Source organism: Poecilia latipinna, unplaced genomic scaffold, assembly GCF_001443285.1.
Source record: "Poecilia latipinna isolate Pla-1442-1.1 unplaced genomic scaffold, P_latipinna-1.0 Scaffold106, whole genome shotgun sequence".
Lineage (NCBI taxonomy): Eukaryota > Metazoa > Chordata > Actinopteri > Cyprinodontiformes > Poeciliidae > Poecilia > Poecilia latipinna.
The window spans coordinates 533326-546600 of NW_015112722.1; the positions used below are offsets into that span (position 1 = coordinate 533326).

At 37.4% G+C, this 13275-nt stretch overlaps 1 protein-coding gene across 1 annotated transcript in view; it reads left to right on the top strand.

Moving 5' to 3' along the window:
- cunh8orf34 (chromosome unknown C8orf34 homolog) overlaps window positions 1–11382 on the top strand; it is a 54734-nt gene extending 43352 nt beyond the window's left edge. Inside the window, exons 8-9 of the mRNA XM_015027768.1 lie at window positions 8924–9059; window positions 10579–11382. Of these exons, the coding sequence (XP_014883254.1) occupies window positions 8924–9059; window positions 10579–10600 (158 nt within the window). The 3' untranslated portion in view covers window positions 10601–11382. The remainder of the gene's footprint in view (window positions 1–8923; window positions 9060–10578) is intronic.
- The last annotated feature ends 1893 nt before the right edge of the window (window positions 11383–13275 follow it).

A 13275-nucleotide genomic window follows, 5' to 3' on the forward strand; every position in this document is an offset into this window, starting at 1 on the left:
TTTGCATGCATTTATATTCAACCTTTTTAACTTGGATACCCACTAAATAAACTAGTGCAACCAGTTGCCACCCACATAGTGAATAATTTCAAGCATAATAAGTCTGGGATGAAGTTGGGGAGAGTTTTAAAATGGGGTTAAGTTGGAAAAATAAATAAATAAAGCTTTCAGTATCTGATAAAGAAGAAAAAAAAAAACACTTCGACTGACAAATCCAGCAAGAAGAGCATTAATCAGAGAAGTAGCCAGAAGACCAATAAAAAAAAAAAAAAAAAAACTGCAAAGATTCACAGCTTAGGTGAAAGAAACTGGCAACAGGACAACATTTAGTCCAGCCTATTAAAAGATTAGGTCCTTATTGAGGAGTTTCAAGGCAAAAGCAATTGAACAGGGAATACTGCCATTGTTATTTCAATCAATCAATCAATCAAATTTTATTTGTATAGCACATTTCAGCAGAAAGGCATTTCAAAGTGCTTTACCTAATTAAAATGAAAACAGCATTTCAGTTTCAATTGTTAATACAGTTTTCCATAAAACATGTGGATGAATGTTCTTTGGTCAAATGAAACCAAAACTGCAGTTTTGTATGTGCAAAATACAATTTGTGGAAGAAAAACCCATCACATCACTTTGAGGACATCGCCATGCTCATGGTTAAGGCATAGTGGAGGCAACATAAGTATGTGGGGATGCTTCTGTTCAACAAGAGCAAAGGGTTGATGGGGAAGGTGGGTAGATCTGAACACAAAGAGACCTGCTGCCAGCTGTAAAAGACGTGAGGCTGGAGTGGTAGTTCACCATTCATTGGGACGATGAACCCAAGGGATTTAGATCAAAGTAGAATTCATCTGTTAGAGTGGCTCAGTCAAAGTCCAATCCCAAAGACAATCGAGTGTCTATGCCAAGATTTCAAAATTGCTTTTCAGCTTTTTTCCATCCTGTCTAATTGAGCTAGTGCCATTTTTTTTTTTCCAAAGAACAGGGAGCCGTGTCAGTCTCTTGGTCTGAAAAGCTGGCAGAGTTATACCCCAAAAGACTTCCTTCAATGCAAGGTGGTTGTAGAAACAAAACAAACAAACAAACAAAAAAAATTAATAATTGAAAAGCACTTATCCTTTCACTTCACAAAAATGCACAGTATGTGTTGTTGATCAGTCAAATAAAATAAGAGTACAATGTTCAATTCCCGGCAGCTGCTCTCAACTTACCGCCAGTAAAAGCCATTTTACTTTTGATTTGATTTTGCTTAGGTGGAAAACATTGATCCTGACGGATTAAAGTTTTGCTACTCCTCGTGCATTAAATATCAAAGTTACACATTCCGAGGAGATAAAAAAAAAAAAAAAAACGCTCAGCAACCGAGCGTAATGACCAGCACTGTGACACATCAGCACATCGGGGCTCTACATCTACAGCAATGTTCTAATTGAAGCAGTATTTGTGGTTAGAGGGAAAGTTAAAAGAAGGTTCGCACCAAGATCTGTGATAAGACTTTCCACAGACCTCAGAGCTGTGATGTTACCCTACTCATGTGTCTCTCCACCCCCCCACCCCCCCATCTGATTCTGATCAGGGTTTTTATTGCTGTGCTCGGAGCAGAAGCGGCCTACAGCTTTACAGCGGAGTCCTTACAGGCTCAAAGAGACGAGGCAGGCTTCAAAGTTAGGGGTGCCAGTGAAAGCCGAAACATAATTATGATATGTACGTTGGAATATTGTTTTTATTACCAAGCCAAACAAACGTGTCTCTGTTGCGATTCACTTCAAAAGATGTCTGTGTGACGACTAACCGCTGCGCTCAGACGTGTGTGCATTTGAGGCGCTTAATGAAACACAAATGGGAAAGGCTGCGTGTGTGCGGGCAGCAGAAGTTGTGAGGTCCGCCGTTGCTGCTCCATGATGTGTTCGCAGATGTGGGTCCCCCTGCGTTTGGGAAGGCAGAGAGAGAGAGAGAGAGAGAGAGAGAGAGAGAGAGAAAGAGAGAGAGAGAGAGAGAGCATGGTGTTTGGCTGCAGCGCGTCTGTCGCATACAAACTATTAATTAGGGCCCACTGTTTTTGCGGTTACACGTCGTTGCTACTCATGAAAGAATGGAAAATTCAATTATTTCGCTCCGATGAGACGCGGTGGATTACAGCGCATGATGAAATGCACTGGATTGGATGCGCTGCTGAAAGCGTGTCTCCCAAACTCCACGTGTGCGGCGGTGCTCGTTGGATGATTCCACCCTATATATCTGTCAGCGCATCCCTTGAGAAGGTGTACATTAAGTTACTTGTGAAGCTGCTGCACTAATTATGACTCCCGCTCTGTTTTTAAGCTTCACCAAGGGCAGCAGAGAGTCAGTCAGACCGTCGCTGTTTAAACAACATTAAATTACATGGAAACTTGGAGAGTAGCGCACACAAACACTTTATCTGTGCACTCCTCCTCTTACTCCTTTCTGGCTTTATACTTGTGAGTGAGTGATTGCGGCACGGAATTGTACATCTTGCAGGCCTTTTGTTAGGATTGCATTGCTTGAATAGTTTCCGCTCTCCCCGCCTCGTGTCTTCAGAGCAAACCCATTTTTATTTATCTGTCATGTCTGGTCCGTAGACAGAATGCGCATGCATGGCTGCTCTGATGCATGCATCCAAGATGACTCATAATGGCGAGTTGTTTCTGTTTACTCCATATTCTTGATGTCATTTGTCAGATTTGCTGTCTTTACTCCATTAGAAAGACACTTGCCAACACTGGCTCAATCTTTTGCTGCTCTTGTAAAACCGTTTCCTACGATTAGCATGTTTTTTTTCCAACAAGTTGGAGCTGAAGTGAAGTCAGACTAAGACGAAGATAATTTTCTACTGGAAACATAGGAAATATCCTTATGACATAAATAGCCTTATGTTACCAAGTTGACATGTTCTGCGTACTATTTTTCTTATACTAGTTCACTAGTATAGCTAGAAAACTTCAGCCTGCTAATAAGCGCACATTTTTTAACTGCAGTAGTCAACATTGTTTAATAAATGTAGCATTATAAGTTAACTAAGAAGCATTTGTGGGCTGTACTGGTTCACTGATTTTTTTTTTTTTTTTTTTTTTTGCTCACATAACGGGACAGAAAAGCTTCTACTAGTCCAACTAACGCTCTTCTAATCACCAAGAACGACTTTACAATTTAATTAGTAAATAAGTGCTTTTTAATGGTTTAGTTGTCTAATATGACTAAGAGGATTCCACAAGTTAGCTTATGCTAACTTGTAGCCAATAAGTTATTTATTTATTTCCAATAAGATCAACTTTGAAATTCAGCTGTTGGCTTGTGGTCACTAGTGGACTAGCTGACATTTTGATTCCTTCTTTTAGTAGTATGGCTAGAAAGGCTTATTTCAGTTCACCAGTCCACACTTTAGGCTCCATTAATTAACTTATGCTTATACATTATTAGTAATTAAACGTGCATTTTAGGCTGTACTAGTTAGCTAGCACACATTTTTGCTCACTTATTAACCTCTCTAAAATTAACTATTTCAGAGATTTTAATGGCTGATAAAGCTTAAGTTATCTCACCATTTAGGTTTCCTTATATGGAAATGTTTAGGCCGTATTAATTGACTACTGTGCATAGTTAGTTAACTAGTGTTCAGAACTTGCTTCCACCAGTTAACCTGTCTGTCGTTTTCAGTGCTAACCAGTTAAATATGACTACAGCGTCAAACACAAAACTCCCATTTGTAAGAAAAAGTGTATCTGGCAAGTTTTTTTTTTTTAAGAAAAAAAAAACATGTAGTTATGCACTACAAAGCATTAACAGCTGCTAAAATCAAGGATATTGAATGTTTACGCAAACAGCTTGCCATAGACTTTCAAATGGCAAGTGCAGACAGACATTTGTTGTGTCTAGACCGTAGGCCCAGGAGGCAGTCATGGTCTCAGGGTAAACTGGTCTCATGGGAGACGCACTGTAAACTTATCATAGCCCCATTGTGTTGGAGGTATGCTGAACTCTAATGTAAACATTGGAGAGCATGCACACGGTTTTGACTAAAAATACAGAGGAAAAGAGCACTTCTGCATACCAAACACGCTGTATGTTGACACAAACTTTAAAGGGAGCGTGATGCTGGGAATGTGAACATGAAAAGACTGCCGAGTCCTGGTTTACATAATGTATAAAAGTGGATTATACGGAGTGCGATTACCATTAACGCTGTTGTATGCAATCCAGACAACGGTGAAACTTTTCCATTTCGAATGGCTTTACTTCTGACTGTAATTTGACCCAAGACACAAATCCATGTTCTGTGATTACAAGATTGCATTGTGTCTTATCTTTTTCTTTTTTGTGTGGGACCACAAAAATGTCCGGTGTCATTCAAAGGACACTGTCAAAAGACATATAATACGGTTTAACGATACACATGGACATCTTAAATAGGTCGTCTGTAATACAGCAAATACACACAATTCATGACTCAAGCACCTCATGTACACGCAGAGATTATATTATTTTTTTTAAATGTGAAGAATCTTTCACGTTGGAACTATAAACAGAGTTCCATGAGATTAACAATATTGGTGACATTACTGTGACATTGTAAACATTGTAGCAGTGGCATATGTAAATTACTCTGATTTATTTTTTTTTTAATGATCAGACAGTTGCCTTAGCTATTGAATGATATTGAATATTTTTCTTAGCATCAATATTGAATTTTAAAATGTTAGTATCGTAACAATCCTAGTGGATGGGATAAGTCTAAGTAGATCAGTTATTGTTTGGCAGATAGACGCTTAAATTGTTTTTCTGGACTTTTACAGCTTTGTCTCGCAAAGTTGTTTTTATTTTTTCTTTTCCAAATCTTTATTGATGAGAGAAAACTAAAGAAGCAATCACACTTAGATGAAACGCTGGGACTTGAAATATTCATGCCTTTTACTTGACTTTCAGGCCCCTCTAACATCTTTTTCTGCAGGCTCGAGACAAAGCTTGTATTTATCTGGTTGACCTTTTCTAGTGCCAGACATTCAGTTTTTTATCCCCTTAGACATTGAGACCTTTCTCTTCATCAGTGTACTGATTTTTCTGAACTAGAAGTAAACTAGTAAAAAAAAAAAAAAAAAAGACAAAAGGGAGTTGAGGTGACAAGCAGCTGTGGACACAGAGGTCATGTTTTTTATCAGGGTCAGGGCCACTTTAAATGATCCTTTTGGTATCTCATACAAGCGGTAGTTTCACAAGTGTATTTTTCTGAATGCCAAATAATGATTTGTATCACACCCAATGACCCAAAGAAAATCTGGTATGTTGAATTAGTGGGTCGCCAAAAGATCAGGGTAATGGCTAGAAGGGGAAAGAAGTGGGAATGGAGCTGGAGAAAACAGGAAAAGAGGGAAGGCACCAAACTGTGCAATTCCCACGACCAGAAAATTGCCCAAATCGCTGGTGGCTCTTTCTGTCCCCCCACCCCCACCTCCAAAGCATTCCATGATAAATGGGACATTTAATATCACTCTGCTTAGGGGTATTGATGGAATGCAGTTTATCTTTTCTTCTCAGCACTATAAAACAATACATCTTCTCTGGCAGCGTCTATAAGAGAGACATTCTAGTCAGTCTAAGGTCTGAAATCCGAATGCGAGGAAACAAACCGGTTTCCATCTCATATTAAAAGAAAGTTAAGTTTTCCTCCATTCTTTTATTTTTATTTTTTTTTTTTTGCAGGATTGTTTATTTATTTATTTATTTGCCACATTAGAAGGCTTTGAGGATGAATTACTTGTTTAAGGTCATGCCACAATCAGATTCTCAGTCAGATTTAAGTTTGGGCTTTGACTCGCCCACTCCAAAAGCGTTTTTAGCCTTTCAGTGTCATTCTTGTTGTCAGCAGTTTGTGAGTGAGGGAGAAAATCCATGGTTCCATCAATTAATGGCAAGTCATCCAAGTCCTGTAGGAGTTCAGCGGTCCGAGAACATTGCGCTACGACCACCATATGAAGCTTTCCTATTGTTGAATCGCAAAGACTGACATTAGCAGAGGCGAGTGAGGCATGCAGTGCTTTAGACATTGTTTCAGGTTACACACTGATGTTCAGGGTACACACCTGAACATGCAATTCTGGTATGTTAACTACTTCTGAGTGAGTTTACCACAGCTCCATGTTTTCTCGATTAGTGGATAATGGTTCTCACCTTGGATTGCGGTGTCCCAAAGACATAAAAATGTTTTTATAACCTGCTCTGGGCTCATGGATGCTAATGATTTTGCTTCCCATCTGTTCTTGAATGTCTTTGGATTAGAGCGAGATTTGTTGCTTTTTGAAATCTTGAAGCCAACTTCATGCTGACAGGCAGGTTTTGCTTAAATGACTTTTATTCTTGGGACTATATATACAGTCCCGCTTCAGAACTACTCCATGCTAATCTTTCACACACACTCCTAGAAAAATACATTGAAGTTTGTGGTTGTTAAAGGAATAAATGTGGAAAAAGTTCAAGGCGTTGCTTTTCATTTATATTTTATATTATACCATCCTAAAATTAGGCTCAACTTTGAAATGATAATCAAATATTGCACCTTACTGGAATTTTGCTTTATAGATTGTAACTCATTAAAGGCAGTTCATATAAAGATGCACATTTTTATATTAAAAAAAATTCCAGAGCTACATCAAAATTGAATTCTACAATTAAACATTTACAAAAGAGACCTGGAGGGATTTCAAGTTTTAATATATATATTTTTTTTTTCCACATTTTATCCCAAATTTGGATCAGTAGGATTTACATGGATAACGAAAGGTAGAAAATGTAAAGTGAAACAAAAGTAACCAATCCGCAACCTGAAAGACTGAATAATCTACAGTCCTATTTTTTCTGAGATGAACATGAAAAATATCTTTATTATATTTAGTTTTTGCTGTCACTAGCACATGTCTTTTGAAATATTTTGCATAGAGCAATTGAGGACAGATTTAAGGAATACATTTATGTTTAGTCAGAATTATTTCTGGCCAGACAGATAAGATCTCTGGGGGTTTTGTACCACTATGATTGATGAATAGAGGGAGAGAGTTCTCATGAGGAAGTGTCATCAGATCCAATCCTTGTGATTAGTCATGCATTCTCATCTTGCAAGGTGTCAAACCTATGATTTTTTTTTCTTTCTAGCAGGGAACACTGTAATATGATCCCAAAGAAAAAATGTTTTACTTCTGGTTTCAGATATCTGACCACAAGCTCAAGCAGCCTTTACACTACATTTGATGCATGACCTCAACATGAACCCCACCTTTAACTAATAAATGGTGACATCTCTGTATCTCTGTATAGTCAAGAAACACAGATTAAATTAGGCATGGGATGGTTTCCAGTTTGGAGGTATAACAAACCGGGGGGGGAAAAAAAAAAAAAAAAAAAAGTTCAGTTTCAAAACTGCAAAAACCTTTCACCGTACAAATCTTAAGATTTCAAGTCCTTCAAATGAGATTAAATTACTGGAATGACCAGGATTTAATCTGGCTTTATAGAGCCCAGAGGAACTCATCACTGTTGCAGGACTGCTAGTCAGATGGCTGAAAGCAGATTCCTGCACTTTCCTTCAGGTTTACTGCAAAGGCGACTTTGACTGCTTGGGGAAATTATTTTCAGGATCCCAAAATAAGAAAAAAAAAAAAAAACACTTAGAGCTACTTTTTGCATCTTCTACTAAAAGATAAATGTTGTATAAAAACAAAAAAATGTAAAAGCTTCATTCGTCGATTCCTTGATGCATCAGCTGAGTTTTTTTTTTCTTTTTGTAGGAACATGAACTGTTGCATCTCAAACTGAACAATGCCATCATATCAGTCCATTCATCTTTTAAAGACTAGTAGCACAATAAGAAGAAATGGAACTTGATTATATAAACCAGCACATTTATCTGTCTTGTCACATCCACTAGTACAGATGAAGATAACATTTTTTGGTACTGAGTTGCCATTTATAGTGACTGTTACTATTTTTCTGAAATAAGATTAGTTGGATCATATTTACATGTTTTTGTGTTTAAACACTGTTTAAGTAACCTGATATAGTAGCATATTTACTTGATACTGACCCATTCCTACTCTGAGTGTTCATTCTATCTATAAGAACTATGGCCTGGAAAGTACAACGTGTTTTTTCTCTGAGGGATACATTCAAAACTAAATCTGTCTGGTTGATTTAGAGCTTGCCTCTTTGATCATTATAAACTAACTGTAGCAAGTCCCCACTGAGACACAAAAACATTGATTTCATTTTATTCGGCATCACTACTTTAATGTCCTGTCATAAATCTTGCTCTTAGAGTGAGTTAAGCATAGTTTCTCTATTACAATAGCACTATGCGACTCTGACAGAAGTATGGAAATGTGTGCAGCATGATGCCTTGATGTTAAAATGCATCATTCTGATTTGACAGCTGAGCCTGTTTAGGCTTTAACTTTGTTCAAACATTAGGTTTCAGTTGCTCCACGTTGACAGCTTCTCAGCTAAAAAAAAGAAAAAGAAAAGGCTTATCCAGTGAATATAGCAAAAAAAAAAAAAACCTCTACAATGCTGACCACTTCTCCATATACTTGTACATTTTTTTTTCTTACAGAATAAATGTATTTGCTTTCGTCACCCTCATTGTGGCTACATGACATAATTCTTACTGGAAATAATTTTGCAGCGATGCGAGCGATCCAAAAGTTCAAAATCTGCATGTTCTTGTGGAAACTCATCGGAATGACTGTGCTGATAATGATTACCTACTGTGATGGTCTCTCTTGCTCCTTTGACTTCCAGCAGGCTGTCATCACGGGGCATTACGTTGACAAGGAATAGACCAAAATATGATTAATGGTTGTCCTTTCTGTTTTTCCCCTCTCCTGCCCCGCCGTTACTATGTTCTGCTCCGTCTCCCCAGAGGACCTGGATGACCTGCGGATGGAGGGCGTAACGGGGCTGGCCCCGTCCGGCAACAAGTTCAGTCAGGGACGCAGCTCCTATCAGTCTGAACCACAGGCCAAAGTTACCCTCAACATCTGCTCTAGGTGTGCAAGGTAAATGTTTTCACCTTTTTTTCTGAAAGTGTAAAGAGCAATTAAGTTTTGAAGTCACAGTTTAAAAATATCAGAAATTATTTCCTTTGGTTTGTTGTCTCAGCCAGCAACCAAATGGTTGTAGAATATGGATTGGTGGCTTGTTTCCTAGGTTCTGATAATCATATTATTAATCACAGTCACACAGCCTTCTTTTTCTTCCTTCCTCCCTTCCTTAACCCTTTCATGCATAGTGGTCACTACAGTGGACAGCTGTCTAAAAGCCATTTTCTTGTGCTTCTTGTGGATTTTTATGTTATAAATGCACACAAACCACTGAAGTGGACACTAATGCATCATAAAATACACCATCAACTACTGGCCATCAGCTGCAAATGCAAGAAATTATTTTTGTTAAATCCAACATGGCCGACCGGCAAAAAAGCACGCCAACCAACCCGGTCCCTCCTTCTACTGTAGATGACTCTTGCAGGTACAAAAAAATATTGTGACATCAGATAACCCCTAAAGAACAATATTACTGGTGTATTTTTCAAGTAACAACTTTGTATTTGGAGAAAATTACAATTGATCACCTAAAAAAAATTTAATAAAAAAAAAAATCTTTTTTTTTTTTTTTTTTTTTTTTTTTACAAAAAATTTTTTTCCTACCTTTTTTTTTATGCCTTAAAAAAATTGGAAAAAAAAAATCCTGACACAAAGGATCATAATTTATGCATGAAAGGGTTAAGGAAGGGAATGAAAAAATGACACAATAACTTAAACTGTTCCTGTGCTGGTTGTTTTCATGATCCCTGTGTGGATAATCGTACAGTTTATCATAGTTTCTCCTTCTTTTTTTTTATCGCTGTCTTCTCCTCTGACACTTCCTGCATCTTCCAGCATCAGTGGTAGCGCTCAGATTTCAGAGTTTTGAGCGCGATGCCACAGACAGGTGTGGGCACATATCTCCGTTGATGCCAGTCGGAGATAAACGGGTATCTTCTTGACGAGACGCCAGGCACACATCTGTCTGTGCAAACTTCTCTGTTTTGGTTTTGTTTGCCACTTATGTTCCATTCATGCAGCTTGTCAGCTTTGTTTCAAACACAGGCTTCTGGATGTTGTCTCATCAGGTCCTGCTGGAATAGGTGTTGCATCTCTGGATTTTGTTTGTAGGCAGTTTAATTGTGTGATGTTTCTAAGCAAATTCTTTTACAGTAGTGACAAAGTAAAGTAGCATCTGTGTGAGGGGTTGTTTGGATTCTTTTTTTTAATACTCTTTTTCAAAAGTAAAGTTTTCACTTTTTTCATGTCAGCCATCTGTTCTTCTTCACTGTTTTACTGTCTCCTTTAGGGTCCAGCCAAATTCTTGCTTTGTTCCTTTTAAACCTGACCACCAAATATTTCATGAGTTTTATCAACCAAGCAGCCCTGGGTTTTGTCTGTCATTTTTGGGGTAATGTAAAGGCCACAAATAGATGAGCAAGCTGGAAAAGTGGAGCTCGCACAGTTTGGGGGGTTTTTGTGTGCTTTACAGAAAACTCTCAAGTCTGACATAAATACACATCTGTCCAGAGCAGGCATGAACAGAGGCCAGACATAAGTTTGAATAGTTGGAACGGTGTCGGAAGATCAAGACCACCAAGACGTATCCGGCCTGAAAGCGCATTGTGGGAGACCAGTAGAGTGTTAAATGATTAAAACTTTTTACACATTTAGAAAATAATAATGCCATCAATTTATTAAAGCAGATTTGATTCCTTGTTACACTTGCAGAAATGGATGAGGGTGCTAAAACTGTCTGGGCAGCTCAGTGTGGTATGAAAAATGCTTCAAGGATGTAAACAAAGAAAGTTAACTTGCTTTTATTGCCTGTTACAACCGAGGTTAGCATTAAAAGTTCTCTCTCAGGCTTCTTGTAGTTGAAAATGTGTTAACAACCTAACACTTTAACTAACTGCACTATGTTTTCGTTTAATGATTACAGTACTTTTATTCAGTCAACAGCACATGATAGTTACTGTATTATTTTTGACAAAGACGCTTTTTAAGTATAAGTTGAGTTCATTTTCGGTGCGTATATATTTAAAGTACATTACGAAACAGGTTAATTTGAATGAACTGATAAGTATTAATATTCTGAGTAGGGTCACATTTTTGAATGGTAATGCACAAAACTGCAAATTACATTGGAAACATACATGATACATGGGTAACCAGATACTGGCCACCGAACTGTCTGCTTAGAAAAACTTTGGCATGTTTGAATGAATTTTGTTGACTCCTTCCTGCTGTATGTATTAGCCCTTTTTTTTTAAATAAACACCTTTCAATGACGACTCACCAGATGGCTCGGAAAATGTAGGAATGAAGTGTGAGTGAACTAAAGCTGTAAACATATGACCTCACATTGAAGTTACTCATGGACCACTAAGCGATTTACAATATCTGCACAAAAGATTAAAGGGGAAATACTGAAAAAAGGAAAGCAATGTGTAATCTTCATGGTACTTGAAGTTAATCCGTTGATTATGTTATTTATGAAAAATTTCATATACAGCACTTATTTGCTGCTGTTCATCAAATTGCAAGGGGTTTTGTTATAGATCTAACCAAAGATCAAGAATAAACATCCTTAGTTGAAGTTTTCAAGCTCTCATTGTACAGATTATTAAACTTTTCTTCACATTCTGCTGTTTAAACAGTAACACAAATACCAAGGGCTGACATTAACAGTTTAGTCAGGCTGTCTACTCAGGTTGTGCCTGCAGTCAGCTTTTTTAACAGACCTGCTGCTCATATTTTCCCAGCTTTAGCTTGAAAACATTGGCTTAATAATAGTGATGGGTCGAGATCTGAGTTTTGACACAATGTTTGAAAAAGACTCTAGTCAAGCGAAAGTCTTTGGTAAATAGACAGACAAAAACAGATCAATTCTCTCAGCCAGCTGATCAGCAGTGTGCATCAACAGCAAAATTAGACGCTACAACCTTGATCTAGTGCTTTCTGTTGCACCTTATTAAAAGAACTTTAAATAGCAGGAATGATTTAAATGAAGTCATGGTGGTTTTGAAACTAAATCTTAGTTACTTGATACTGGAAACCAGCCAAGGTTTTGTTGGTTTTAATAATAATAATAATAATAATAAACTAACAAAAAAGCATGTTGGTCAGAAAAATGTTCTTTTGCCTCTGAATCATTTCCATCACTGTCCCATATGTTTTGGTACAAAATGTGTATATCAATCCCAGATTAAAAGCAAAAGACCTTGTGAAGATGGTAGCTAAGGCTGGTAAGAGAAGGAGAAAAAACTCTTATACTGACATGGGCCGACTTGACTGATGTGGCTCAGTTTGAAGACAACAAAACATTCTCTAACAACTCCTCCCAATATTCTGACACATTGTCTGGGAAATTATCAGTTTACCTAAAACAGGACGATTTTATTCTAGTTTAATGTCAGGCAGTGAAAGAGAGGGGAAAAATGAATTTTATACAGTGTATGTAAACTACTGGTTTCAACTTTATATAAAGCCTTGTAGAGCCACTGCTAAAGAAATGCTAGTCAGTTTTGCAGGGAATAAGTAGCTTTATTGCATAAAATAAGAAGGCTTGCCCAATTGTTGACCTAGGATACTTTAGATACCTTCCAGAGAACATTTAACGATGCACGACAAAAGGATATGGGTGTATAAAGACAAAAAGAAATAAAATATGTTGGGTTCTTTTTATTATTTATCCTTTATTGTAGACCCTGTGGCTAGGAATGCAGCTGCACTATAAAAGCAAATGGGGTTGTTTTTCTTTGTTCTTTTGTCTGATGACATGGAAAAGGCTTGCAGGACCTCCATTCATTTTATGATGCTTTTTTTTGTCATTTGTTTTAATTGACTTGTCAAAAAAAATAAACTGGCTTTTGAGTTCAATGTTTTAGTTGTAAAGGCAGAAAAAGGTTGTTGATGGATTACTTTATGTTTTTAATCCGACAAGTTTATTTATGCATCTGGGAATGTAAATTCTTTAGTGCCTTGAGGAAACCACCAAATCCACAACACCAGATAATGCTTCTCTGCAAACACATCTACATAAAATCAAAAACAAAACTAGAAGAACTTAGAACAAAATGTGATAAAACAAAAAGCAGCAATAGCCAGTCTTAACATTTAAACAATCTGAAAAGTATAATTTTATTGTTTGGGTTTTTTTTTAGTGAGTAAAGAGAATCTGCTTCCT